The sequence below is a fragment of the Anomaloglossus baeobatrachus genome, chromosome 1 (genome assembly GCF_048569485.1).
Source record: "Anomaloglossus baeobatrachus isolate aAnoBae1 chromosome 1, aAnoBae1.hap1, whole genome shotgun sequence".
Lineage (NCBI taxonomy): Eukaryota > Metazoa > Chordata > Amphibia > Anura > Aromobatidae > Anomaloglossus > Anomaloglossus baeobatrachus.
In genome coordinates, this window is record NC_134353.1 from 430931390 (window position 1) to 430958651 (window position 27262).

General features: G+C 42.0%; 1 protein-coding gene across 5 annotated transcripts in view; it reads right to left on the reverse strand.

Moving 5' to 3' along the window:
• Window positions 1-4510: 4510 nt before the first annotated feature.
• HMG20B (high mobility group 20B) overlaps window positions 4511-27262 on the reverse strand; it is an 866046-nt gene continuing 843294 nt past the window's right edge. For all 5 annotated transcript variants that reach the window (XM_075352624.1, XM_075352625.1, XM_075352628.1 and 2 more), the window contains one exon: window positions 4511-6106. In XM_075352624.1, the coding sequence (XP_075208739.1) occupies window positions 6094-6106 (13 nt within the window). In that variant the 3' untranslated portion in view covers window positions 4511-6093. The remainder of the gene's footprint in view (window positions 6107-27262) is intronic.

The following is a 27262-nucleotide window of genomic DNA, read 5'->3' on the forward strand; positions in this document are numbered from 1 at the left end:
TCTATTACAGCCAGTCTGAGTCTGTGGATCCATGCAGGCATTACAATTAGGTATACCATACCATTAGGACGTAATCTGTGGGCAGGGTAAGCGTGAGGTGCACAGTCGTCCCACAGAAGAGGAGCAGCAGGTTTACCGGCCTCCCTGCTATACATGCCTCCTGGTGCTGTGTGACTCCTCCCTCCACCCAGTGCTGTGAGCCCTCCACTCAGTGCTGTGTACCCTACTACTGTGTACGCCTACTAGTGCGGAGTGCCACTCCCCAGTGCTGTGTGCCCCCAGGCCCTAAATGCTGTGTGCCACCCCTCCCCTGAATGCTGTGTGCCATCCATCCAAGTACTGTGTGCCATTAATCTAAGTGCTGTGTGCCTCCTCCCCAGTGCTGTGTGCCACTCCCCGGTGCTGTCCATGCCAACCCCCAGTGCTATCTGTGCTCCCTTGGTGATTTCTGTGCTCTCCCAGTCCTGTCTGTGCCACTGCCATTGTTGTCCATGCTAAGCAGTACTGTCTGTGCCCCTATCAGTGATTTCTGAGCCCCAGTCCCTCCAGTGATGTATATAACCCCAGCTTCTCCTGTAATTTATGTGCCCTAGTCTCTCCAGTGATGTATATGCCCTCAGCCCCTTCTGTGATATATGCCCCCAGAATGTCCTGTAATGTATATACCCCCAGCCCGTCCTGTGATTTATATATGCCCTAGCCCCTCCTGTGATGTATATGCCCTCAGCATCTCCTGTAATTTATGAGCCCCAGTATCCCCTGTGATGTGTATGCCCCAGCATCTCCTGTGATATCTATGCCCCAACCCCTTCTGTGATGTATGTGCCCCCCACATCTCCTATCGGATGTATATGATTTACCAATCTGTTGATTGTGCTCCAGACCGACACAAACCTGGAAAAGCATTTGTGAGACGCAACATGATCAATAGAACCAAACATCACAGCTGCACCAAAGAGAAGCAGCTCTAACCACCACAGCAGGGTGTAGGGGTGAGTTAATTATTTGTTTGACCAAATTTATTAGGTTCATTTTCAAGCTGATAATATTTTGCGGCTCCCAAAGTTTGGTAGAAATTTCCAAATGGCCCTTGGCAGTAAAAAGGTTCCCTACCCCTGCATTAAGGTGTTAAAAAGACAAATAAGCATTAGATGAAAACATGAGGATCTGTAAAAGTCCCCATACACATTCGACTAGTGAAGGCCAAATTGGTAGATACTAATCGGTTTGGTCAACAGTCTAATGTGTATGGAGGTCCCTCCAACAATCACAGTCGGAGGAATGAAGAAAATGGCATATGCAGTTTCAGACTGGGAATCATTTTGTTCCTCAAGATATAAGTTCAGAGGACAAAAGAGCACATTTTAGAGAAAGTGCTCCTGCGAGAGATTTGGCCAAGCTAGACAGGGCCACCTTAATAGATGTGATAAATTGGCAGTTAAAATTTTGCCAATTGAGCCATAACATTTTTAAAAATCTGCATGTGCTTATATCCTGATGAAGACGTCTGAAAACGTAGATAATAAAACTGCACCAAGTCTACATTGCATCTTGGACGATTCTTTTGGATCTCCATTAGCAGCAAAGATGACCCACCTACTGTTTCTCTTTTGGTATAAAATTTTAAAAAAAGGCCCACAACATAAAATACTAGTTGAAAATATAAAGAAACCCCCGTCAATAAATAGTAATAATATACCACAATTATCAGAATAATGAGCATTTTACATATACTGTTCAATGATGAAGGAACACATTAAGCTACAAATATTTTTATTTTCTCCAGAAGACAAGCAAATCGATTGGAGACAAAGCATGTTATAGTATTTTATTACTTTTCCTTAAGATATGCTTTACTATCCATGCAGAGGGAATACACAATTAGATTTATTCAAATAAATGTTAAGGCACTATTCTCTTTGCAAATCCAATTTTCTGTATCCCAAGGCATTATTTACACTTGCATGTCTTAATCGGTATTGACAAGTTAAAACTTCAGAAAAACTTTGGTTTTAACTTACTAAAATAGATAAGGGGAAGCGGTCTTCTACAAAAATTAATTTACTTCCATGTATACTAATAAACTGCAATTTAATTGTTTGGCAGTTAGCTGGTTCATAAGCTACAGAAAGAAGCTTAAGCTATATTCTCCCAGTTGCTGCACGCTTCCAGTCAGCAGGGCGGTGCAAGAGCTATAACATTTCTTTGCAAACACAAGCTGCAAAGCTGGCTGACAGTCAAGATGCAGGAGAAGTGATAATCACTGGGGAACAATTTGAAAAAAAATTTCTGTTGAGTTAGGTTTTTGAGCTGATTTATACTAAAATTGGCATGCTGATTCCAAAAATGTAGTCAGTTTTTTTCTATCACGTCACATTTTTCCTCCTCAACTTACCTGCCATAGAAGCACAATTGCACTGATTTCTGTAATAAGACTTGTTATCTGAGTACAATTCGACTCATATAGAGCTACGTGGCAACTTGTAAGAGTAGTCACAACTGAGACAGTGTGGTGAGAGGTGTGTGCAGCTACCAATACGTCATAATTATCAATATCTTTACATAAAAAATGTATCATAGTAGGAATAAATAGGATTTGTGATAGCTTTTCTCTTTACATTGGGTGCTTAGTTGTAATTTATATATCTTTTATGATTTTTTTCTTTGTTAGTTTTCAAAGCTTGTAACTTTCAATCTCAGTGTTTTATTTACTTATGTACATATTTCCTTTGTTTCAGATCACGTCTGCTCCTTCTTCCTCTCGTCGTAAATGCCTAAACAACCCTGACTCCTTCTGCTATATTTATGGTGTTTTCACCATTCCAGTTCAAAAGGGCAAACATCAGTGCATTTGTCAAACAAGCATATTTTAAAGTAAAACTCGGTGATCAAGATAAGCCATGGGCCCCTCACATAGTGTGCAAGCAGTGTGTCGAGAGTTTACGGATGTGGACCAAAGGAACACGTGAAAAGTTGGCATTTGGTATCCCCATGGTGTGGAGAGAGCAAGAAAGTCATTCCACAGACTGTTACTTCTGTTTAGTGAAAACATCAGGATTTAACAGGAAAAATAAAAGTAAAATAGTTGACGGAAGATTTGGATATTCTATCAGACCAATGCCTCATTCAGCTGAAATTCCAGTGCCAGTTTTCGAACAGCTACCATATCTAGAAGTTCTGAGTGATGCTGACGAACACAGTGACCGCAATGATGCAGAATTTGAAATTCACAAGGATTCAGTTCGTAAGGGATTTGATCAGCACGAGTTAAATGATTTAGCATGTGAATTGGGCTTATCAAAAAAAGCTTCAGAATTACTAGCATCAAGGCTGAATGAGAAACAGTTACTTGAACAAGGAGCGAAGGTATCATACTTTCGTACTAGAGAAAGTACATGTTTGCAGTACTTTTGGTGTGACAGCGGTTTTGTGTTTTGCCATAATATTCCTGGTTTACTACAAGAATTAGGGCTTTCAATGTACAATCCAAATAAATGGCGACTGTTTATTGATAGCTCAAAGCGGAGTCTTAAGTGTGTCCTTCTACACAATGGCAATTTATTTGGTGCAGTCCCTATTGGGCATTCTGTCTCTCTTCGTGAAGAACATGGAGATGTAAAGAGAGTTATTGAGTTATTGAAATACGACACACACAATTGGATCATCTGTGTTGACCTTAAAATGGTTTGCTTCCTTCTTGGTCAGCAACGTGGGTACACAAAGTATCCCTGCTTTCTCTGTATGTGGGATAGCAGAGCTCGAGAAAAGCATTGGGTTGAGTCGAATTGGCCTCCAAGATTTGGTCTTAAACCTGGAGATCCTAACATTCTACATCAGCCACTTGTTGACAGGAAGAATATACTATTCCCACCTCTGCACATAAAACTAGGTCTCATGAAGCAATTTGTAAAAGCATTGTCAACTGACGGCGACTGTTTTAAGTACATCATGTTGCCACTTCCTGGACTGTCCATTGAAAAAATCAAGGCTGGTGTGTTTGATGGTCCACAAATTCGACAGCTCATCAAAGATGAACATTTCACCGGGAGTATGTCAGATCTTGAGACGAATGCTTGGTTATCATTCAAAGACGTCGTCAAGAACTTTCTTGGAAATACATGTGCCAGTAATTACAAAGAAATTGTTCAGAAACTATTGGAGAGCTACAAAGTGCTTGGTTGCAACAGGAGTATTAAACTACATTTTCTGCATTGCCATCTTGCCAACTTTCCGGAAAATCTTGGTAATGTTAGCGATGAGCAAGGTGAACGATTTCACCAAGATTTGAAGGTTAGGGAAGACCGTTACCAGGGTAGATGGGATGTACATATAATGGCTGACTATTGCTGGAGCATCAAACGTGATTGTCCTCAAGTTAAACACTCCAGAAAAAGCTATAAATGTACCTTATTACCTTAAATACTTTAAATATATATATTATATATATATATATATATATATATATATATATATATATATATATATATATATATATATATATATATATATATATATTATATATATATATAAAATCTCCTTTGTAAAAAACCTGATAGTGTTAAAAAACATTTGTCATGCCTATTTCTTATATATTTCATTTTTTGTTTATATTGTACTATTTAAAAAAAAAAAACACACACTTTTTAGGTACAGTAGTTTACATATTTTTGAGAAGACAACAATCCTATAGTTCAAAAACTTGACGTGATAGAGAAAAACTGAGATCATTTCTGGATTCAGCATACAAAAATTAATTAAGAACAGTTGTCTGACCTAACTCCTAAAAAATTGCGTTCCCCAGTGAATTGCATGATCACAATAGTGCAATATGCAGTGTAACTGCTTGCAAATATGCAGTGCAATATGCAGCGTAACTGCTTGCAAATACACAACGTGGGCACATAGCCTAACTGATGTTCCCGTTATGCTGCTAAACATGATACTGTATATGTGCAAGTAAGTAGTATTTTCAGATGGGACAGGTTCCATTTAAAAAGGTGCTGTTCACTACTAGGACAACCACTTCTCATTCAACGTTTCCCCAATTAAAATATTAAAGCCTATAATCACCTCTGGTGGTGACGCTGTTGCAGCAGTGTCGGCATTTACATTCCAGAGGCTCTTGTAAGGTTGTGATGTCATGAGAGTCCCGTGCCCAATCACCGCTGGCTTCTCGCCTTGCCTTTGGACAAATGATTAATCAACAGCAAGTGAATGGCCAGCCGCAGCTCTCACTTTCTTTTGATTAGTCATTTGTCTAAAGGTGGGAAGAAAGAAGCAAGCAGTGATTTGATGCTGGGCTTGCATGATGTCACAACCTCACAAGAGCCCCTGGAACACAAGCACTGACACTGCTGAGACGGTGCCACTACCGGAGGAGAGTATAATTTTTTTTTTAATTTTAATTAGGCTAAACATATGTAATGAGAAAAGGTTGTCCTAGCAGTGGACAACCTCTAAGCAAAATACTACTTAAAATATGCAGGTATTAATGGTACATTATAACAGTGGATTTTACCAGAGAGGCATCAAAACTTGGACAATAGAGAACTAAATTCCAGTATTGGTGAGAATAGCCCTCTCCAAGTAATTGTAGTGCCATACTTTAAGCCATGATAAGAATTTTGAGTTTTTACCTAGAAGACGACTGAATCATGTGCTCAAGTAGCAAATAAGCTGCAGATTTTCAACATAGCATCCACATTGAAATCCTAAATTACTGTACAATGTATATGAAGAGAAGTTATAGACAAAACAAACAATAACAAAATCATTTATATCTCAAGTAAAAAAAAAATAAGAAGAATAGGTGTAAAGCATCATAGACACAGCAGGAATCTAAGCAGCATATACTGTAAAATCTTCTGCATGTGCACATGACTATAGTAACCAAAAGACTCATATTATAAGATGCTAATGACTTGTTTTCATAGAATGACATTATTATGACACACTGATGCTTGTGTGTTCACTCCTGACTATGCCGAATATTTATTAAGCTAAAATCGACCATTCTCATGATGCCTAGCCACGTGGTATTGTTGAACTTCAAACTACTTAGTCTTGGGTTTTCTACTTGATTAGAATCATAAGTTACAGATGATCACTGCAAAATAAAATAAAAATCTTCAGTGGGTTAAAAAAAACACAAACATGAAGAGTTAAATGGTAGAGGAGTAGAAAGTCATATGTTTTGTTAGTGATCAATGGAAGACTGCTCCGTAAATACTATGCTTGTTCAGAGCTATGATTGATTGCTCTCAGTGAGAGAAACAAAATTAAAATTTTGTAGTTCTGATACCTTTTAATGGCTAACTAAGATAAAAATAAAATATGATGTTATGTTCAGAATGTTCAGAGCTAGAGACAGGCTGGATTTATGCTGTGTGACAACAGCCATTGAACAACCACCAATTAGTCCTCGCTTAATAGCATGTTTACACAGACCCATCACAGTTCCAATGCACACAGAACTATTGGCAATATATTGTTCTATGCTAATAGGCTGTCATTGTTCTCGGCAACAAGCTTAAAGCTGGATTCACACATAGCGACAGCGACGTCGCTGTTAAGTCACCATTTTCTGTGACGCAACAGCGACCTAGTATGTCGCTGTTTGACAGCTAAGCAGCGATCATAACACCGCAGACGCAGCAGCGATCATAACGACACGCATCGCTGTGGAAGCCATGCTGCACTTGGTAACTAATGTAAATATCGGGTAACCATTACCCGATATTTACCTTGGTTACAAGCGCACACGCGTAGCGCTGGCTCCCTGCTCTCCTAGCCAGGGTACACATCGGGTTAATTACCCGATGTGTACTCCTGCTCCGGCTACGTGTGCAGGGAGCCAGTGCTAAGTGGTGTGCTCTCACGCTGCCAGTGCCAGCTCCCTGCTCACGTAGCTGGAGTTCACATCGGGTAATTAACCCGATGTGTACTCTGGCTAGGAGTGCAGGGAGCCGGCACTGGCAGCGTGAGAGCAGCGGTGCTAGTAACTAATGTAAATATCAGGTAACCAAGGAAAGGGCTTCTTGGTTACCCGATGTATACCTTGAGACAGGAGAAGAAGAGTTGCTGTATATAGGGATCAACCAATGCGTTTTTGTTTAATTCAAAAAATTATTTTATTGGTACAAAAATTTGTGCATACATAGAATCCACACAAGACAGTGATGGGGTTAAAAACATTTAAAATAATCAACAAACACCCCAATACATTGTTCCATGTCAGGAACCTGACACCAAAATTCCGAGTACCACTATACTAGATGTACCATACAATAATAAATCCAGGTGGGATACAGAGCATAAATGTCATCAGTTACTACAATCATATACCCAATAGTGCATAAAAGTATAGCATACTATCTGACACCACCATTGTTAAATGCAATGTAATAATTATAGACCACCAGCAGGACAAAAAAAAAAAACCTTATGTAAAGGAAATCAGCATACATGTTGCAACACCCCATACCCACACCAATCCTGGGGATCTTGCACTGCTTTAAATCTGGACCTCAGCAGGTGGTAATATAACCTGGTGTTTCATCTCGGACGCCTTTGGTTCGCTGGTGTTTTACCTTACTTAAATCGGTCTGTTGTATGCTGATTTCCTATACATAGGGTTTTTTTTGTCCTGCTGGTGGTCTATAATTATTACATTGTATTTAACAATGGTGGTGTCAGATAGTATGCTATACTTTTATGTACTATTGGGTATATGATTGCAGTAACTGATGACATTTATGCTCTGTATCCCACCTGGATTTATTATTGTATGGTACATCTAGTATAGTGGTATTCGGAATTTTGGTGTCAGGTTCCTGACATGGAACCATGTATTGGGATGTTCGTTGATTATACATATTTTAAATGTTTTTAACCCCATCACTGTCTTGTGTGGATTCTATGTATGCACACATTTTTGTACCAATAAAATAATTTTTTGAATTGAACAAAAACGCATTGGTTGATCCCTATATACAGCAACTCTTCTTCTCCTGTCCTAATTTGCCCTAATTTTGCTGATGGTGATCCCGATAGGGGAAAGGTGCCCCCTTATTCTATAAATCCCGATGTTTACCTTGGTTACAGCTTACCGCAGGCTGCCAGACGCTGGCTCCTGCTCCCTGCTCGCTTCAGTTCGTCGCTCTCTCGCTGTCACACACAGCAATGTGTGCTTCACAGCGGCAGAGCGACGAGCAAAAAATGAAGCAGGACATTCAGCAATGAGCGGCGACCTCACAGCAGGGGCCAGCTCGTTGCTGGATGTCACAAACCGCGACAGCGACGTCACAGAAAATGGTGACGTAGCAGCGACGTCGTTGTCGCTGTGTGTGACACCACCTTAAGGCAATATGTGAACAGGATTTTACCCCAGAAACTAATAATAGGTGCATGTAGCTCCTTCATTGATATGTCCAGCAATTCCTTTTGCATGGCTAGTCTATTCCTGTTACTGAGACATTCCTGTTTCCATTGGTATGCAAATTAGGTTGTAAATCTGCAGCCCCTACACTCAAGCTGTATTCTCTAGCCAGCCCCACATCTTCTTGCTTAACTGACAGTCTCTATACTGTGTGACGGTCATGCCTCATTTTGGAGATTCAATCTGGAGACCTATTGTTACATGGTCGGTTCCTCAGTCTGTTCACCTATTACCTTTTCTTCTCTGTCCAAATACTGATGGTTCCAATTGTCTTTGTTCTTGCCTCTTGGTTCCAGGAGTTTCTAATTTTCCTGTTTTGGTCAGCACCATCATATTGTGGGTTGGGTTTTATATGTTCACCTTTCATTGCACTTCCTTGCTGGCTATACCTCTAGCTGTACTTGTGCTTAGGCCATGTGTACACGTGTGCTTTTTTCCTGCATTTTGGCTGCGTTTTAAACTGCACTGTGTCATTGACAAAATGCATACGTTGTGCTTCCCCAGCAAAGTCTATGAGAAGGCAGAAATTTCAATACAACGTTACTTTTTTTAGGCAGCGTTTTGTTTGTCAAATATTTGTCAAAATCGGTGTAAAAAAAAAAAAAAAAAAAAAAAGCAGCATGTCACTTCTTCATTGCGTTTTGGTTGCATTTGCCACCCATTGAAATGAATGAGGTGTGTCAAAACACAACCAAAATGTTTAGCTGTGTTTGCACTGCATTTTGGGTTCTTGTCAACAAAAATGCAGGTCTTTTGGTCTCTCTCTCTGTCTGTGTCGGTCTCTCTTGCTGTGTCGATCGGTCTCACCCCTCTCTCCCTCCTCATACTCACCGATCACTGTTACGGCGGTCACACTGCTCCCACGGCTTCTCCTGCTTCTAAAAAGTGCCAGCCGCTCATTAGGCCATCTCATATTCACTGCTTCCCTCGCCCACCAGCGCCTATGATTGGTTATAGTCAGACAAGTCCTCACACTGAGTGACAGCTGTCAGACTGCAACCAATCACAACTGCCGGTGGGTGGGTCTATATTGCGCAGAAAAATAAATAATTTTAAAAAAATGACGTGATGTCTCCCACCAATTGAAACCCAGCCAAGATAAAGCCACACAGCTGGGCGCTGGTATTCTCAGACTGGAGAGGCCTATCATTTTTAGGCTGCCCCCCAGCCTAAAAATATCAGCCAGCTGCCCGGAATTGCCGCATCCATTAGATTCGACAATCCCGGGACCTTACACGGCTCTTCCCGAATTGCCCTGGTGCCATGGCAATTGGGGTAATAAGAAGTTAATGACAGCCCATAGCTGCCACTAAGTCCTAGGTTAAATCATGGCAGGCATGTATGAGACACCCCCCATGATTAATCTGTAACTGAAAGTAAATAAACACATACACCCAAAAAATCCTTTATTTGGAATAAAAGACAAAAAGAACACCCTCTTTCACCGCTTTATTAATACCCAAACACCCCTCCAGGTCCGACATAGTCCACACGAGGTCCCATCACACTTTCAGCTCTGCTACTTCGGAAGCTGACAGCGAGCGGCCATAGAGCACAACCGCTCTCTGTGAGCTCGACGCAGCAACTGAAGTGAGTCGCGCTATCAGCAATGATGTCACTCAGGTTACCCGTGGCCACAGCTGGAGTCCTCTACCTGTGACAGCAAGTTGCCCAAGTGACTTAAGTGAGCCACACAATTAGCGGTTACCTCTCTCAGGTGACTTGCGGTCACAGGTGAGTCCTTCACCTGTGACCACAAATCAGGCTGCGACACAGAGACAGAGCCACACCATGAACTTGGGTGAAGCCCGGACGTTACTGCTGTGGACCTCGCACTACTGCCTGTGTCCTGGCACTGACCTCAGAGGTTCATCCGAGTTCATGACAGCACACAGAGACAGAGCAGCGCAATAAAAATGAAGTCGGTGAAGCTCTAAGGTCACAGCTGCAGCCCCGCACTATTGCCTGTTTCCTGGCACTGACCTCGGAAGTTCATTGCTTATCGCGCGTCTCTCTGTCTGCTGTCAGCGGGCAGTCATGCTCTACAGTGCTGCTGTGACAGAACAATGATGCAGCAGAGCTGAATCGCCATGGGACCACACTGTTAAAAATGCATCCAAAACACATGCAAATCGCATCCAAAATGCATGCGTTTTGGATGCATTTTTTGTCAAATGCAGTGTTTTACAGTTGTCAAAGTCTGCCAGAGGGTGAATTTTTTTGTCAAATCAAGAACGGAGCGTGCGGACATACACCATTAGGCGTTTCAGCTCTTCAGATAAGGGGTTTACCTTACTGGGTAAATACCTGTTTAATTCCTGCAAGAAGTTTAGTTTGTTTTCTTTCAAAACACCTTTTCCTTTCATCGCTTAGGTTTTTGGGAGGTTTTACTTGAACCATTTATTTATAGCTCTTTAGCTTTTCCTCTCTTATAAAAAAAAATGTGTTTTAGTTTTCTCACTCTTGGTTCTTCCAAGAAAGAACAAAGAAGCATATCATAGAGGCACTCCATTAACAATAAGTAAATATAACAACCTTTTATTGAAATATGCACACAAGTTAAAAACTTAAAAAAAAAAAAACAACTGACACAGACACAGTAAATGCATCTCAAGATGGAGATAAGTAACCAGATATATACCATCAAGGGATATAATATCCAAAAGGTTGCCTCAATATATATTAAAGACTCCTATTACACTGGGAACCAAGAAATTAGTGACAATAATATACAATGTCAATACAGATTAGACATACCTAAAAACATTTGTCACAGAAACAAATATGTAGAAATTTCCTCCAAATGGAGGTTTATAATTTACCCATCCAACTACCAGAGGGTTAATCAGCCATATAAATAGGTGTCAAGTAAAAATATCACTACCAGACGCGTGTCACTCACTAGTAGAGCTTCATCAGGGGAGAGTTGAGTGAGGAGCATACAACAAAGAAATAAGATTATATATACATATATATATATATATATATATGTATAGAGAGATAGATATATATATATATATATAGAGAGTGAGATAGAGATAGAGATAGATAGAGATATATATATATCTCTATCTATCTATCTCTCTCTCTCTATATATATATATATCTATATCTCTCTCTCTCTATATATATATATATATCTATATCTCTCTCTATCTCTATATATATATATATATATATATATATATCTATATCTATCTATATATATATATATATATATATATATATATATATAGAGAGAGAGAGATAGAGATATATATATATATATATATATATATATATATCTATATATATATATATATATATATATCTATATCTATATCTATATCTATCTATCTATATATATATATATATATATATATATTAGTTAGGTCCAGAAATATTTGGACAGTGGCACAATTTTTGCGAGTTGGGCTCTGCATGCCACCACATTGGATTTGAAATGAAACCTCTACAACAGAATTCAAGTGCAGATTGTAACGTTTAATTTGAAGGTTTGAACAAAAATATCTGATAGAAATTGTAGGAATTGTACACATTTCTTTACAAACACTCCCCATTTTAGGAGGTCAAAAGTAATTGGACAAATAAACCAAACCCAAACAAAATATTTTTATTTTCAATATTTTGTTGCGAATCCTTTGGAGGCAATCACTGCCTTAAGTCTGGAACCCATGGACATCACAAAACGCTGGGTTTCCTCCTTCTTAATGCTTTGCCAGGCCTTTACAGCCGCAGCCTTCAGGTCTTGCTTGTTTGTGGGTCTTTCCGTCTTAAGTCTGGATTTGAGCAAGTGAAATGCATGCTCAATTGGGTTAAGATCTGGTGATTGACTTGGCCATTGCAGAATGTTCCACTTTTTTGCACTCATGAACTCCTGGGTAGCTTTGGCTGTATGCTTGGGGTCATTGTCCATCTGTACTATGAAGCGCCGTCCGATCAACTTTGCGGCATTTGGCTGAATCTGGGCTGAAAGTATATCCCTGTACACTTCAGAATTCATCCGGCTACTCTTGTCTGCTGTTATGTCATCAATAAACACAAGTGACCCAGTGCCATTGAAAGCCATGCGTGCCCATGCCATCACGTTGCCTCCACCATGTTTTACAGAGGATGTGGTGTGCCTTGGATCATGTGCCGTTCCCTTTCTTCTCCAAACTTTTTTCTTCCCATCATTCTGGTACAGGTTGATCTTTGTCTCATCTGTCCATAGAATACTTTTCCAGAACTGAGCTGGCTTCATGAGGTGTTTTTCAGCAAATTTAACTCTGGCCTGTCTATTTTTGGAATTGATGAATGGTTTGCATCTAGATGTGAACCCTTTGTATTTACTTTCATGGAGTCTTCTCTTTACTGTTGACTTAGAGACAGATACACCTACTTCACTGAGAGTGTTCTGGACTTCAGTTGATGTTGTGAACGGGTTCTTTTTCACCAAAGAAAGTATGCGGCGATCATCCGCCACTGTTGTCATCCGTGGACGCCCAGGCCTTTTTGAGTTCCCAAGCTCACCAGTCAATTCCTTTTTTCTCAGAATGTACCCGACTGTTGATTTTGCTACTCCAAGCATGTCTGTTATCTCTCTGATGGATTTTTTCTTTTTTTTTCAGCCTCAGGATGTTCTGCTTCACCTCAATTGAGAGTTCCTTAGACCGCATGTTGTCTGGTCACAGCAACAGCTTCCAAATGCAAAACCACACACCTGTAATCAACCCCAGACCTTTTAACTACTTCATTGATTACAGGTTAACGAGGGAGACGCCTTCAGAGTTAATTGCAGCCCTTAGAGTCCCTTGTCCAATTACTTTTGGTCCCTTGAAAAAGAGGAGGCTATGCATTACAGAGCTATGATTCCTAAACCATTTCTCCGATTTGGATGTGAAAACTCTCATATTGCAGCTGGGAGTGTGCACTTTCAGCCCATATTATATATATAATTGTATTTCTGAACATGTTTTTGTAAACAGCTAAAATAACAAAACTTGTGTCACTGTCCAAATATTTCTGGCCCTGACTATATATATATCTATATATATATCTATATATCTATATCTATCTATCTATATCTATCTATCTTTATCTATATCTATATATCTATATATCTATCTCTATCTATTATATGAATTAAATGAGAAAATACAATACCGGTGTAGCATGTGCTGTGTTCGGTGTCAGGAAGCAATCAGAGATACAAAAAGTTTAAGCAAGATGACTATCGAGTAATCTGTATATACTGAGCATGCGTGAACCCATTCCATAAGACTGAGTACAAAGCTGCAGACATCGCAAACTATGCCAGAGTAATGGATAAACATATAAGAGATATGTATTATGCAAGCGCGATCTGGATCCAGATATCTCCATGGTTGCAAAATAAAACAAATTCATAACACATGCATGCGCTGATTAGATATAGTTCCATCAGACAAAATGAACGTTACGCAGGCGTTCAAAGTAACAATCACATCAGAATTATACTATAGGGGTATGGATGACAAACGCCTTATGTAGCAGGCTTTGAAAATGTTATCAGCGAATGCATTATACAGCAGACTTGAAAAGTATAGGCAGCAAATGCATTATACAGCAAGCTTAGCCAATGATAGCAGAAAACATATTATAAAGCAGAGTATAGGAAATATAGGCAGTAAATGCATGCTGCAGCAGGCTTAACCCCTTAAGGACGAAGCCAGTTTTGTACGTAATGCCCAGGCCATTTTTTGCAATTTTGACCAGTATCACTTTATAAAGGTTATAACTCTGGAACGCTTAAATGGATCCCGGTGATTCTGAGATTGTTTTTTCGTGACATATTGGGCTTCATGTTAGAGGTAATTTAGGATGATTTTTTTTTTTATTTTATTTGTGAAAAAATCTGAAGTTTGACAAAAAAAATAAAAATTTTGCAATTTTCAAACTTTTAATTTTTATGCCCATAAACCAGAGAGTTATGTCACACAAAATAGTTAATAAATAACATTTCCCACTTGTCTACTTTAGATCAACGCAATTTTTGAAACATTTTTTGAGGTTAGGAAGTTAGAAGGGTTCAAAGTTCATCAGCAATTTCCCATTTTTTCAACAAAATTTACAAAACCATTTTTTTTTAGGGACCACATCCCATTTGAAGTGACTTTGAGAGGCCTAGGTGACAGAAAATACCCAAAAGTGACACCATTCTAAAAACTGCACCCCTCAAGGTACTCAAAACCACATTCAAGAAGTTTATTAACCCTTCAGGCGCTTCACAGGAACTAAAGTAATGTGGAATGAAAAAAAATAAAATTTAACATTTTACCTAAAAATGTTGCTTTAGCACTAATTTTCTTACTTTTTCAAGAGGTAACACCAAAACTTGGACCTCACACTTTGTTACCCACTTTCTTATGAGCGCGCAGATATCCCACATGTGGTCAGAAACCTTTGTTTGGGTAAATGAGAGGGCTTGGAACGAAAGGAGCAATATTTGAATTTTGGAAAGCAAAGTTGGCTGAAACAGATAGCGGGCACCATGTTGCATTTACAGATCCCCTAAGGTACCTAAACAGCAGGAACCCCCCTCAAGTGACCCCATTTTGGAAACTAGACCCCTTAAGGCTTCTATCGAGGGGTATTCTGAGCATTTTGGACCCACAGGTACTTCACAGATTTTGATAACGTTACGTTGTCATATTGAAAATTGTCATTTTTTTCTTAAAAATGTTGCTTTAGCATCAATTCTCTCACTTTTTCAAGAGGTAATTCCAAAAATTTGACCCAAATCTTTGTTACCCACTTTTTTATGAGCGTGGTGATACCTCACATGTGGTCTGAAACCTTTGTATGGACAAATGGGAGTGTTTGGAACGAAAGGAGCAATATTTGAATTTTGTAAAGGAAATCTGGCTGAAAAAGATTGCGAGCACCATGTCGCATTTGGAGGACCCCTAAGGTACGTAAACAGCAAAAAACCACCACAAGTGACCCCATATTGGAAACTAGGCCTCTCAAGGAATTTATCTAGATGTTTGGAGAGTCCCCTGAACCCCCAGGTGCTTCACAGAAGTTTATAACGTTGAGCCATGAAAATAAAAAAATAAAATTTTACCACAAAATTGTTACTTCAACCAGGTAGCTTTTTTTTCACAAGGGTAACAGGAAAAAAAAATCACCATGAAATTTATTGTGCAATTTCTCCTGAGTTTGGTGATATCTTATATGTGGTGGAAATCAACTGTTTGGGCACACGGCAGGTCTTGGAAGGGAAGGAGTGCCATTTGACTGCAAAATTGGCTGGAATCAATTGCGGACGTCATGTTGCATTAGGAGAGCCCCTGAGGTGCCTAAGCAGTGGAGGTCCCCCACAAGTGACCCCATTCTGGAAAATAGACCCCTCAAGGAATTTATCTAGATGTTTGGTGAGTACCCTGAACCCCCAGGTGCTTCACAAAAATTTATAACGTTGAGCTGTGAAAATAAAAAAAAGAATACATTTTTACCACAAAATTGTTACTTCAACCACATAGCTTTTTTTTTTTTTTTTTTTTAACAAGAGTAAAAGGAAAAAAAGCAGCATAAAATTTATTGTGCAATTTCTCCTGAGTATGTGGATACCTTATGTGTGGTGGAAATCAACTGTTTGGGTGCACAGCAGGGCTCGGAAGGGAAAAGGTGCCATTTGACTGAACATTTGGCTGGAATAATTAGTGGACGCTATGTCGCATTTGGAAAGCCCCTAAAGTGCCTAAACAGTGGAGGTCCCCCACAAGTCACCCCATTTTGGAAACAAGACACCTCAAGGCTTTTATCTAGGTGTATACTGAGCATTTTGAATCCACGAATACTTCACAGAATTTGATAAGCTTAGGTTGCCATATTGAAAATTTTCATTTTTTTCACAAAAAGGTTTCTTTAGCATCACATTTCTCACTTTTTCAAGAGGCAACAACAAAACGTGGACCCCACAGGTTGTTATCCAATTTCTTGTGAGCGCAGGGATACCCCATATGTGGCCAAAAACCTCTGTTTCGATTAATGGGAAGGCTTGGAATGGAAGGAGCACCATTTGAATTTTGGAAAAGTTGAAATAAATTGCACGCACCATGTCACATTAGCAGGGCCTCTTAGGTACCTATACAGCAGGAACCCCCACAAGTGACTTCATTTTGGAAACTGGACCCCTCAAGGATTTTATTCAGGAGTATAGTAAGCATTTTGAATCCACAGGTACTTCACAAAAATGTTGCTGTAGCAACAAATTTCTCACTGTTAGGCTATGTGGCCATGATCCAGCGACACAGCGTCTAGTACACAGTGCCAGCCTTCCTGCAGAGATGTGAGTGTTGTCCACGGGAGAACGCAGCTGCCCATGCCCACGATTTGGGTTCAGGCTGCTATGGACTTTAGCTCTATTCTACCTGCACAGAACACTCATCTCCGCAGCATAAATTGACATGCTGAGGCTCGGGAAGCTGCGCCACAGATCAGTTTATGCTGCGGAGAAAAGAAGCACAGTGGGCATGAGATTTCTAAAAATCCTTTCACTGTGCTTCTACTGCACAACGCAGCATTATGGACGCAGGGAAAACACTGCGCCCAAAACGCTGCAAACCCCGATTGTGGGCGCATAGCCTAAAATGCTACAATGGATGAATGGATAGATGTCAAACCAATATAATGTCCCACCCCCTGCATATTCTAAGCTGGCGTCCTTTAGTGCCTTTCATGTGGCACTAAAAAGGGTGCCTAGCCTTGTATTTAGCCCAAAAAAAATAATTAAAATAAATGACGTGGGGTCCCCCCTATTTTTGATAGCCAGCTAGGGTAAAGCAGACAGCTGTAGCCTGCAAACCCACAGCTGACAGCTTCACCTTGGCTGGTGATCAATTTGGAGGGCTCCCCAAGCTGTTTTGTGTTTTTTTTCTAATTATTTATTCATAAATAATTAAAAAAAAAAACACAAAACGTAGGGTCCCCCCAAATTAGATCACCAGCCAAGGTGAAGCTGACAGCTGGGGTCTGGTATTCTCAGGGTGGGAAGAGCCATGGTTATTGGACTCTTCTCAGCCTAAAAATAGCAGGCCGCAGCCGCCCCAGAAGTGGCGCATCCATTAGATGCGCCAATCCTGGCGCTTCGCCCCAACTCATCCCGCGCCTTGGTGCGGTGGCAAACGGGGTAATAAATGGGGTTGATACCAGATGTGTCACCTGGCATCAAGCCCAGCAATTAGTTATGTCACGGCGTCTATTTGATACCAGACATAACTAATTGACAGTAATAAAAAAAAAAAATTGACAACAAAAAAAAAATTTGAAAAAACTCCCCAAAAACATTCCCTCTTTTGGCCAATTTATTGAAGAAAAAAAAAAAAATCGGGTCCCTGTAATCCATTGTGAAAGTCCCGCGGCGATTCTGGACCTTCTAGAATATGGGGGGCACGTTCAGGGAACGTGTCCCCCATTTTCTAGGAGTGCAGACCCTCCATTTGAGGAGAGTGGGTGCAAAGAATTTGTACCCACCCTCCCCGGGTCACAGCTGCAGAGTGCCGAGCAGCAGCAGCAGCCAGCGTCTCCGAGTCAGACACAGGAAGCTGTCAGCCGCGCTCTGCAGTGTGACCAGCGTGTACTGTGAAGGAGGAGGGGGCCGCGGGGGATCAGAGCTGACAGGTACGGGGGACACCGGGGTGGGAATAGGGGGTGACCTGGCAGGGCCTGGGGAGCAGGTTTATGTCGTATGTGTCATAGCACATGCGACAGAAACCATAGGAAAGGGGGAAATGCGGCTGGCGCGCTGCTGTGCGCGCCGGTATGTGCGGCGCCATGTTAGATTATTGGGAGGAAGGGGGGGTGGGGGGACACTTTGGCGACACCGGGGGACCGGAGAGGACCGGGGGATGAGATTTATCTCCCATCTGACATGTTTGTTTATGCCAGATGGGAGATAAATGATTTTTTACCGGCGCGGTCATTTACTGTAACCTGATCATCGGTATACGGTGTATACCGGTCATCAGGTGAGCGGGGACCGGAAAAACCGGCCAGAATCATGATCTCCAGGGTCTCAGCTACTCCCGGCAGCTGAGACCCCGGATTTTTTCTGACTCTGGGGGGTGCTAGACCCTTTTTTCCGACCGCCGTTAAAAAGCGGCGGATCGGAAGAAGTACGCTAATTTGTCGCCGTTAAAAGGCGTATCGGCGGTCGTTAAGGGGTTAAAGAGGTTAATAGGTGCAGAAGATGTAAATATCTCCCAGATCTCACAAGTAGAGATGAGCGATGTTCGAGTCGAACAGATCGCCAATTTCATGTTCGAGTGATTTTGGCGGGTGTTCGAGTCGTTCGACATACTCGAACGATATGCTAAAAGTTCGGCAGTTCGAGTTATGTTCGAGAACGGTTCGATCACCAAAAGCGTGGCTTTTCACAGTAAGTATGTGCTCACGTTGCGTATCTGCATGCGTCCTGCGTCCCCAGCACAATCCCTCTCTCTTTCCTACTCACCGATTACGGGCGCCTTGCTGCACGGCTGTCACAAATCTCCGGCGGCTTTTCCTCTTTTGAAAATGGCTGCCGCTTCATTATTCAATCAAGTATTCCGTGCCTTCCCCGCCCACCGGCGCCAATGATTGGTTGCAGTCAGACACGCCCCCACGATGAGTGACAGCTGTCTCACTGCAACCAATCATAGCCGCTGGTGGGCGGGTCTATATCGTGCAGTAAAATAAATAAATAAATAAATTTAAAAAAAAAATGCGGTCCCCCCAATTTTGATACCAGCCAAGATAAAGCCACACGGCAGGAGGCTGGTATTGTCAGGATGGGGAGCACCACATTATGGGGAGCCCACCACCCTAATAATATCACCCAGCAGCCGCCTGGAATTGCCGCATCCATTAGATGCGGCAGTCCCGGGACTCTACCCAGCTCATTTCGAATTACCCTGGTGCGGTGGCAATCGAGGTAATAACAGAGTTAATCATGACAAGTGTCTCCCCGAGACACCTTCCATGATTAACCTGTAAGTGAAAGTAAACACACACAGCGAAAAATCCTTTATTTGGAATAAAAGACAAAAAAACCCTCATTTACCTCTTTATTAATCCCCAAACAACAATCCAGGTCTGAAGTAATCCACACGTCAGCTCTGCTTCATGAAGATAACAGGAAGCCCCGTAGAACACGAGCGCTCTGTGTCCTTCTCCACGCAGCACCTGAAGTGAGCCGCGCTGTCACCAGAGATGCAATGCAGAGGTCAAGATAACCAAACCTTCCTATGTTTCTCATGAGAACCAGTGGTTCAATGGTTAGAGCTCCCGCCAAAGAAGCATTAGTTCACGAGTTCAAGTCCCGGCCGCCCCGGTAAAGAATTTAATTTATTTTTAATTATAATTATTATTTATAATGATTTAATTATGCACTGAGGGGAGGAGCCGGACATCAGCTGTGAGCCGCGGGCCACACCTCTAAAATCGGAGCAGTTCACAGAATGAGAATGCATTGCTCTCTCCTCTCTCTCGTTCTCTCTCCCTCTCTTTCTCTCCCTCTCTCTCCCTTTCTCTTTTGTCTCTCCCTCTCTCTCCTCTTTTCTCTCTTGTTCTCGCTCTCTCTCTTCTCTTTCTTTTCTCTCCTTTTCTCTCCCCCTCTCTTTTCTCTTTTCTCTCTCCCTCTCCCTCATCTCTTTTCTCTCGCTCAGACCTGGCGATGATCAGCTGATGCGGTCACCTGACGGAATCAGCTGACACTATAAGTCGAGCGGTGAGGCCGGCTTTTTACCGCCCGGCCGGCTAAACTATCAGCTGCTGTTGTCGGACAGGAGTCTGCACAGAAGTGTGTAGGGTTTTTTTTTTGCACTAATGCATCAGCTGATTGTATAAAAGCCATTTATACAATCAGCTGCTGTGTCATGTGATTCAGGCCCTTGAACCTGACACATCTAACCGCTTTGCCTTCCAGCAAACCGATTAGATGATATTGGATCCGGATTGGACGGTGCGGGACACTTGACCCAGGATTACTGCGGAGGGGGGGAGGGTTCTTTATTTCAATAAAGATGGAGTCACTAAATGTGTTGTATTTCTAATAAATATTTTTGTTGTGTTTTTTTACCTATACTAGAAATTCATGGTGGCCATGTCTAATATTGGCATGACACCATGAATTTCGGGCTTAGGGCCAGTTGATAAAATACAGCTAGCCCTTACCCCATTATTACCCAGCGAGCCACCCGTCACCAGGGCAGCTGGAAGAGTTGGATACAGCGCCAGGAGATGGCGCTTCTATGAAAGCCCCATTTTCTGGGATGGCTGCAGACTGCAATTCGCAGCAGGGGTGCCCAAAAAGCTTTGCCACCCTGAGCTGTGGATTTCAATCCCCAGCTGCCTAGTTGTACCTGGCTGAACACAAAAATTGGGCGAAGCCGACGTCATTTATTTTTTTTAATTATTTCATGAAATTCCTGAAATAATTAAAAAAAAAAAAAAAAAAAAAAGGCTTCCCTATATTTTTGGTTCAAAGGGGGGGGTACAAATAGGCAGCTGGGGGTTAGGGGCAGCCCGTAGTTGCCTGCTGTACCTGGCTAGCATACAAAAACATGGCGAAGCCCAAGTAAATTTTTTTGGGGGGGGCAAAAATCTCCTGCATACAGTCCTGGATGGACACAAGTAAAAAAAGAAAAAATACAGCTCACCATATGATATTATGCTGGTAAATTCATGTTGTAGAGAAGGGCAGACGGTGCATGGAATAAGGGAGGCTTAAACGTGATTGCAGCAAAAAGCAACCATTGTTGTTATGGTTATGATTAAGGAAGTCTAACTACTGAAACGCGTCACCCGCGTGTTTATAACTTGCTGCACTATGTTTTTTAATTAGTTTTCAATAAAATGGAATTTTAAGAAAAATATTTTCCCTATGAAGACGTTGCTGCTGGATATTTTTTCTTTTTGCTGCAGTCCTGGATGGAGTATGCTGAGCCTTGTAGTTCTGCAGCTGCTGTCTGCTGTCTGTCTGTATGGAGGATAGCAGACAGCAGCTGCAGAACTACAAGGCTCAGCATGCTCTATTCACTAGTGTATGCAGGAGAGCAGACAGCAGCTGCAGAACTACAAGGCTCAGCATACTCCATCCAGGACTGTATGCAGGAGTTTATTGCCCCCCCAAAAAAATGACGTGGGCTTCGCCATATTTTTGTATGCTAGCCAGGTACAGCAGGCAGGTACGGCTGCCCCCAACCCCCAGCTGGCTATTTGTACCCGGCTGGGAACTTAAAAAAAAAAAAAAAAATATAGGGAAGCACTTTAAATTATTTCATGAAATTGGGGGAGGTAAATCGACATGGGCTTCGCCTCATTTTTGTGTCCAGCCAGGTACAACTAGGTAGCTGGGGATTGGAATCCACAGTACAAGTTGGCCCGAGCTTTCTGAGCCCCTCTGCTGCGAAATGCAGTCTGCAGCCGCCCCAGAAAATGGCGCTTTCATAGAAGCGCCATCATCTGGTGCTGTATCCAAGTCTTCCAGCAGCCGTGAAGCCGGGTGGCTTGCTGGGTAATGATGGGTTAATACTAGCTTTGTTTTACTAGCTAGTATTAAGCCAGAGATTCTTAATGTCAGGCAAGTTTGACCCGGCCATTAAGAATCTCCAATAAAAAAAAAACAAAAACAAAAAAAAAAAAAAAAAACACACCACACAGAGAAAAAATACTTTAATAGAAATGAATACACAGACACACTTAGAGACTCCATGTTTATTACTCCACGATCCTGCTCTTCTGTCTTCTTTCTCCTTCAACCCATGCAGCTCTGCTACATCAGACTGCACTGCATGGGAGGAAGATGCTGCTGCTCCCGTGCAGTCTAATCACTCAGTGAGAGTGAGCAGAGGCTGCGGGCTGTAAGCGGTGACGTCACCGCTGCCACCGTTGCTAAAATAATCTGACAAGCGGTTACTATAGCAACGGTGCTCCGATCACGTGATTCCCGATGCCGCAATTCACCAGCTGTGGCAGCAAGTCCTTGCATGTGGGCTGACTCTGTAAAGAGCGCCCACATGCAGGAACGGGGAAGCCGACCATGTGTCAGAGCATCTCGCCGGTACACGGAGATGCACAAATGAGCACCGCGTACCGGAGAGATGCACTGACAGGACCTAGCATGACATCTAGTCATGTGACCAGTCTGTAGCCAATGGTCACATTCTATTTTGGTATTTGGTATATTGGTATTTGGAAGGTCCTATCACCAGTGCTGGTTACTAGGAGGACGCAGCGATTATCGGAAGGAAAAGCGGCGGGAGACAGAGTGCAGGACGCGTCGCGGGGACCTGCAAGTGTAATGACAATGTTTATTAACTATGTATACATGTAAAATGTATTTTTATTAGTGATGAGCGAGTATGCTTGTAGTATCAATGTACTCGGGCTACTCGGCGGGGACCGAGTAATCTCGCGATACTCGTGCTGTACTCGTGGTCTTCATGTTGGCGCTCTTTTTACAGCCATCCCTTATGCAGGGATTGGCTGGCAGACCACTGCAATGCCACAGCCCTGTTGTGGAATTGCAGTGATTGGCCAGCCCGCACAGCGTGACTGTGCCTTTAGCCCGACAGTTCCCCGCTCGGCTACGGCCCCTCCCGCACTCCACTCCGCGTGTATATATATATATATATGCACGCTTACACACACACGCATGTTTTTTTTAATTTACAGTTTTATGGTTTCTACATGCTGCTGGGGGTCATTTCAGAATAATACTCGGGTCTCCCATAGGATAACATTGGGCTCGGTGCTCGGGCCGAGTACACGAGTATTTTGAGATGCTCGGCCCGAGCCTCGAGCTCCCGAGCATTTTAGTACTCGCTCATCACTAATTTTTATGTGTTGGTGTATGCCTGCCATTGTTTTCAATGGGGATTGAGTTGGTTCGCCGAACTTGTCCTCCTTTCGACGAACCAAACAGAACTCGAACTCTAGGGGGGTGGCTCATCTCTACTCACAAACACAATGCTGCACAACTAAAATAGAAAAAAGCAACCAAAGGATAATGTGCTGATCACCATTTTGTGGGAAATACATAACATACTTCTGGATTTATTGAATGAAACAGAACCTGCTACAGGTAGGCCTGTGTACCCACTCAGGAACAAGTCTTTGGAATCCCCCCCCCCCCTTTGTCTCTAGTGCCCACAGTGAATTTATTTTTTGAGCTCACCAAGGTAGACATTATGAAATTACCGGACAACCCCTGTTATGGTCAGAATCTGAGCATTGCTGAGAGAAGGGCCTTGAGGGAATTAAGAGAATAAGAATTTCATAGTCAAAGAGGCTGACAAAGGGGGTAACGTTGTCTTGTGGCCCCTTGACATGTATTTGGATGAAACTAAGCAACAGCTCCTGAATTCTAGGTTTTATTGTAGGCTACCATCGGACCCCACAGCTGTTTTCCAAACAAAGTTGGCAAGTTTATTGGACTCCGCCTTAGATCTGAGGGTTATCACCAAAAAAGAAAAGAGATTTTATCTGGGTGTCTAAGCCAACTACAGCTACTTTTTACCTATTGCCAAAGGTACATAAAAACCATGAACCATCCCCCTGGCCGCCCGATTGTCTCGGGTATTGGTAGTTTGTGCGAGAAAGCCTGTTCCTATCTGGAATATTTCCTACAGCCTCTGGTGAAGTCACTTCCATCTCACATAAGGGACACCACTCAATTCATACAAAAAACTAAAAAGGGACCTAGTTTTACCATAGAGTACCCTAATTGTGACATGCGATGTTGAATCATTGTATTCTAACATCTCAGATCAGGACTGCATCAGAGCTGTGGGTTTTTTCCTAGATAAAAGGAAAATTCTGATAGGTTCCATGATTCGTTTATTATTGACCTTCTAAAGGGTGCTTTACAAGATGCGACATCGCTAGTGCCATATCGTCGGGGTCGCGCCGTTAGCGACATCGCAGCGTGTGACACCAATGAGCGACGATCAATTATGGCAAAAACGTGAAAAATCGTTACTCATTGATACGTCGTTCATTTCCTTAATATCATTGCTGCTGCAGGTACGATGTTGTTAGTCGTTCCTGCGGCAGCACACATCGCTATCTATGTGTGACATCGCAGGAACGACGAACATCTCTTACCTGCGTCCACCGGCAGGAAGGAGGTGGGCGAGTTGTTACGTCCCGCTCATCTCCGCCCCTCCGAGTCTATTGGACGGCTGCTGTGTGACAGTGCAGTGACGCCGCACGAACTGTCCCCTTAGAAAGGAGGTGGTTCGCCGGCCAGAGCGACGTCGCAGGGAAGGTAAGTCCATGTGACGGGTGTAAGCGAGGTTGTGCGCCACGGGCAGCGATGTGCCCGTGTCGCACAAACGATGGGGGCGGGTACGCTCGCTAGCGATATCGGTACCGATATCACAGCGTGTAAAGTACCCTTTAACTTCATTTTGTCGCACAACTACTTTACCTTCGATGGCACATTTTATCGACAAATTACGGGCGTTGCGATGGGTGCACGTTGTGCCCCATCATTAGACAATTTGTTTCTTGGCTGGTGGGAGGCCACGGTTGTCTCTCTCTCTCTGAGCCCTTTCTTGATCACATCTTGGGCTGGCACAGATACATAGACTACATGGCTTTCTTTTGGCATGGTACGGAAATGGACTCTAGAAGATTTATTTCCTCATTGAATAACACTTCCCTTAATATTTTTTCTGACTTCATTCATTTCTTCAACAGATGGGATCTTTCTTGATCTGATCTGAAGGACGGTTACACACAAATTTTTATCGGAAACCAACAGCTACGAACAGATTGCTTCATTTCTCCAGTTTTTATCCTCGATCATTGAAATTAAGTATTCCGGTTGGTCAATATCTGAGGGTCCGGCGGAATTGCACGGATGAAGCAGATTTTCAGGCACAGGTAAGGAATCTTACTGAGCGCTTTGTTCAAAGAGGTTATCCAAAGAAACCTCTTTCTAGAGCCTATCAACGAGCAAGATCTCAGACTCAGGAATCACTCCTGGTGCCCATGATGAGACTGGAGGATTAGCACATTCGTCTTACCACAAATTTCCACAATCAATGGAAACAATTTGGTAAGATCTCTGACCATTGGAAAGTCCTTAAAATTTATCCAAGGATTGGGGACCTAAATAGGGGATTGACCCTTGATTACAGCTAAGAAGGCGCCCAATCTTAGTGATCATCTTGTCAAAAGTCACTTTGTTAGACCTATGCAACGGGTGGAACGTGGATTGCCATATGTTGTCTCGCTTCCCTGTGGTGATTGTAACATCTGCCCCTACATGCAGCCTTTGCAGGACATGTTTACACACCCTACAGAGAATACTTGCCATAAACTTAAATCTTTTATCAACTGCAAAATATCATGTGTAATATACGTAATAATTTGCCCTTGCAATAAATTGTATGTAGGTGAAACCACGCAAGAATTGAGGAGACTTATCTAGAAGCATATTTTGACAATCAATTTGGCAAGCAGTGACCTCCTCAAAAGGTAAGAAGTTGACCCCTGTTGCTTCACATTTTTTCCTTAAACATGGTGGACACCCTACAGGTCTGAGGGTGGTTGGTTTGGAGAAAATCAAGGGTAATATCAGAGGTGGGGACATTAATAAATGCCTGTTACAACTAGAATCCAGATGGATTTGGTGCCTAAATGCTATCTCCCCGAGGGGTCTGAATAAGGAGTTAATATTTACAGGTTTTTTGGGTTAATTTGTTGACTTATCTCCTTATTACTATATCTTGACCTCCTCTAGGATTATGCACTTTTTTGAACCAAACTAACTGCATTGCCCACTCTATGAAGATGTCGATCTATACTCCGGGATGGGTCTTTCATCACCCTTGGACCTACATAGGACAGTTCCTTTGGATTGATACACCATGATGCCTTATCATCTGGTCACTGGACTCTCTAAATTTTGGACTCTCTGGACTTTCTTATTCTGAATGTTGCTTATATTCCTCAAGTTCCTCCTGGGAGGTCTTTATCGCAATCACCACTGGCTATCTTTCTTCTATAAACATTTGTTCTGCATGGGTTTTTTATGTATTTTTGTATATCTATTATCTACCAGTTGGTTATGAGGAATTATTGTTGTATTCATATTGGTTTTATTTGTATATACTGTATTTCAAGAACCAAAATTAAATTCTGTAAAAGGGGAGCAAACATATGTAATAAAAATCTATCTGTATATTACTGCGTAAGCGTCTCCGTTTCGAACTATATGCAGGCCTGATTTGTCCTTTTGGACACAGACTTATGGTTTTATCTTTGCAGATTTTGTAGCAAGCTAATATTGCATTGTAACATATGTGCTACGCTTAAATATTGTATGTTATGTATTCCCCACAAAATGGTGATAATCACATTATCCCTTTGGTTGCTTTTTTCTATTTTAGTTGTGCAGCATTGTGCTTGTGAGATCTGGGAGATATTTACATCTTTTGCACCTATTATCCTCTTTAAGCCTGCTGCAGCATGCATTTACTGCCTATAATTCCTATACTCTGCTTTATAATAATATGTTTGCTGCTATTTGCTAAGCTTTCTGTATAATGCATTTACTGCCTATACTCTTCAAGTCTGCTGTATAATGCATGGCTGATAATATTTGCAAAGCCTGCTACATAAGGCGTTTGTCATTTATTTTGTAACCATGGGGATATCTGGATCCAGATCGCGCTTGCATAATACACATCTCTTATATGTTTATCCATTACTCTGGCATCGTTTGCGATGTCTGCAGCTTTGTACTCACAGTCTTAGGCAGCTTTCACACTTGCGTTGAACGGCATCCATCACAATACGTTGTGTGACGCA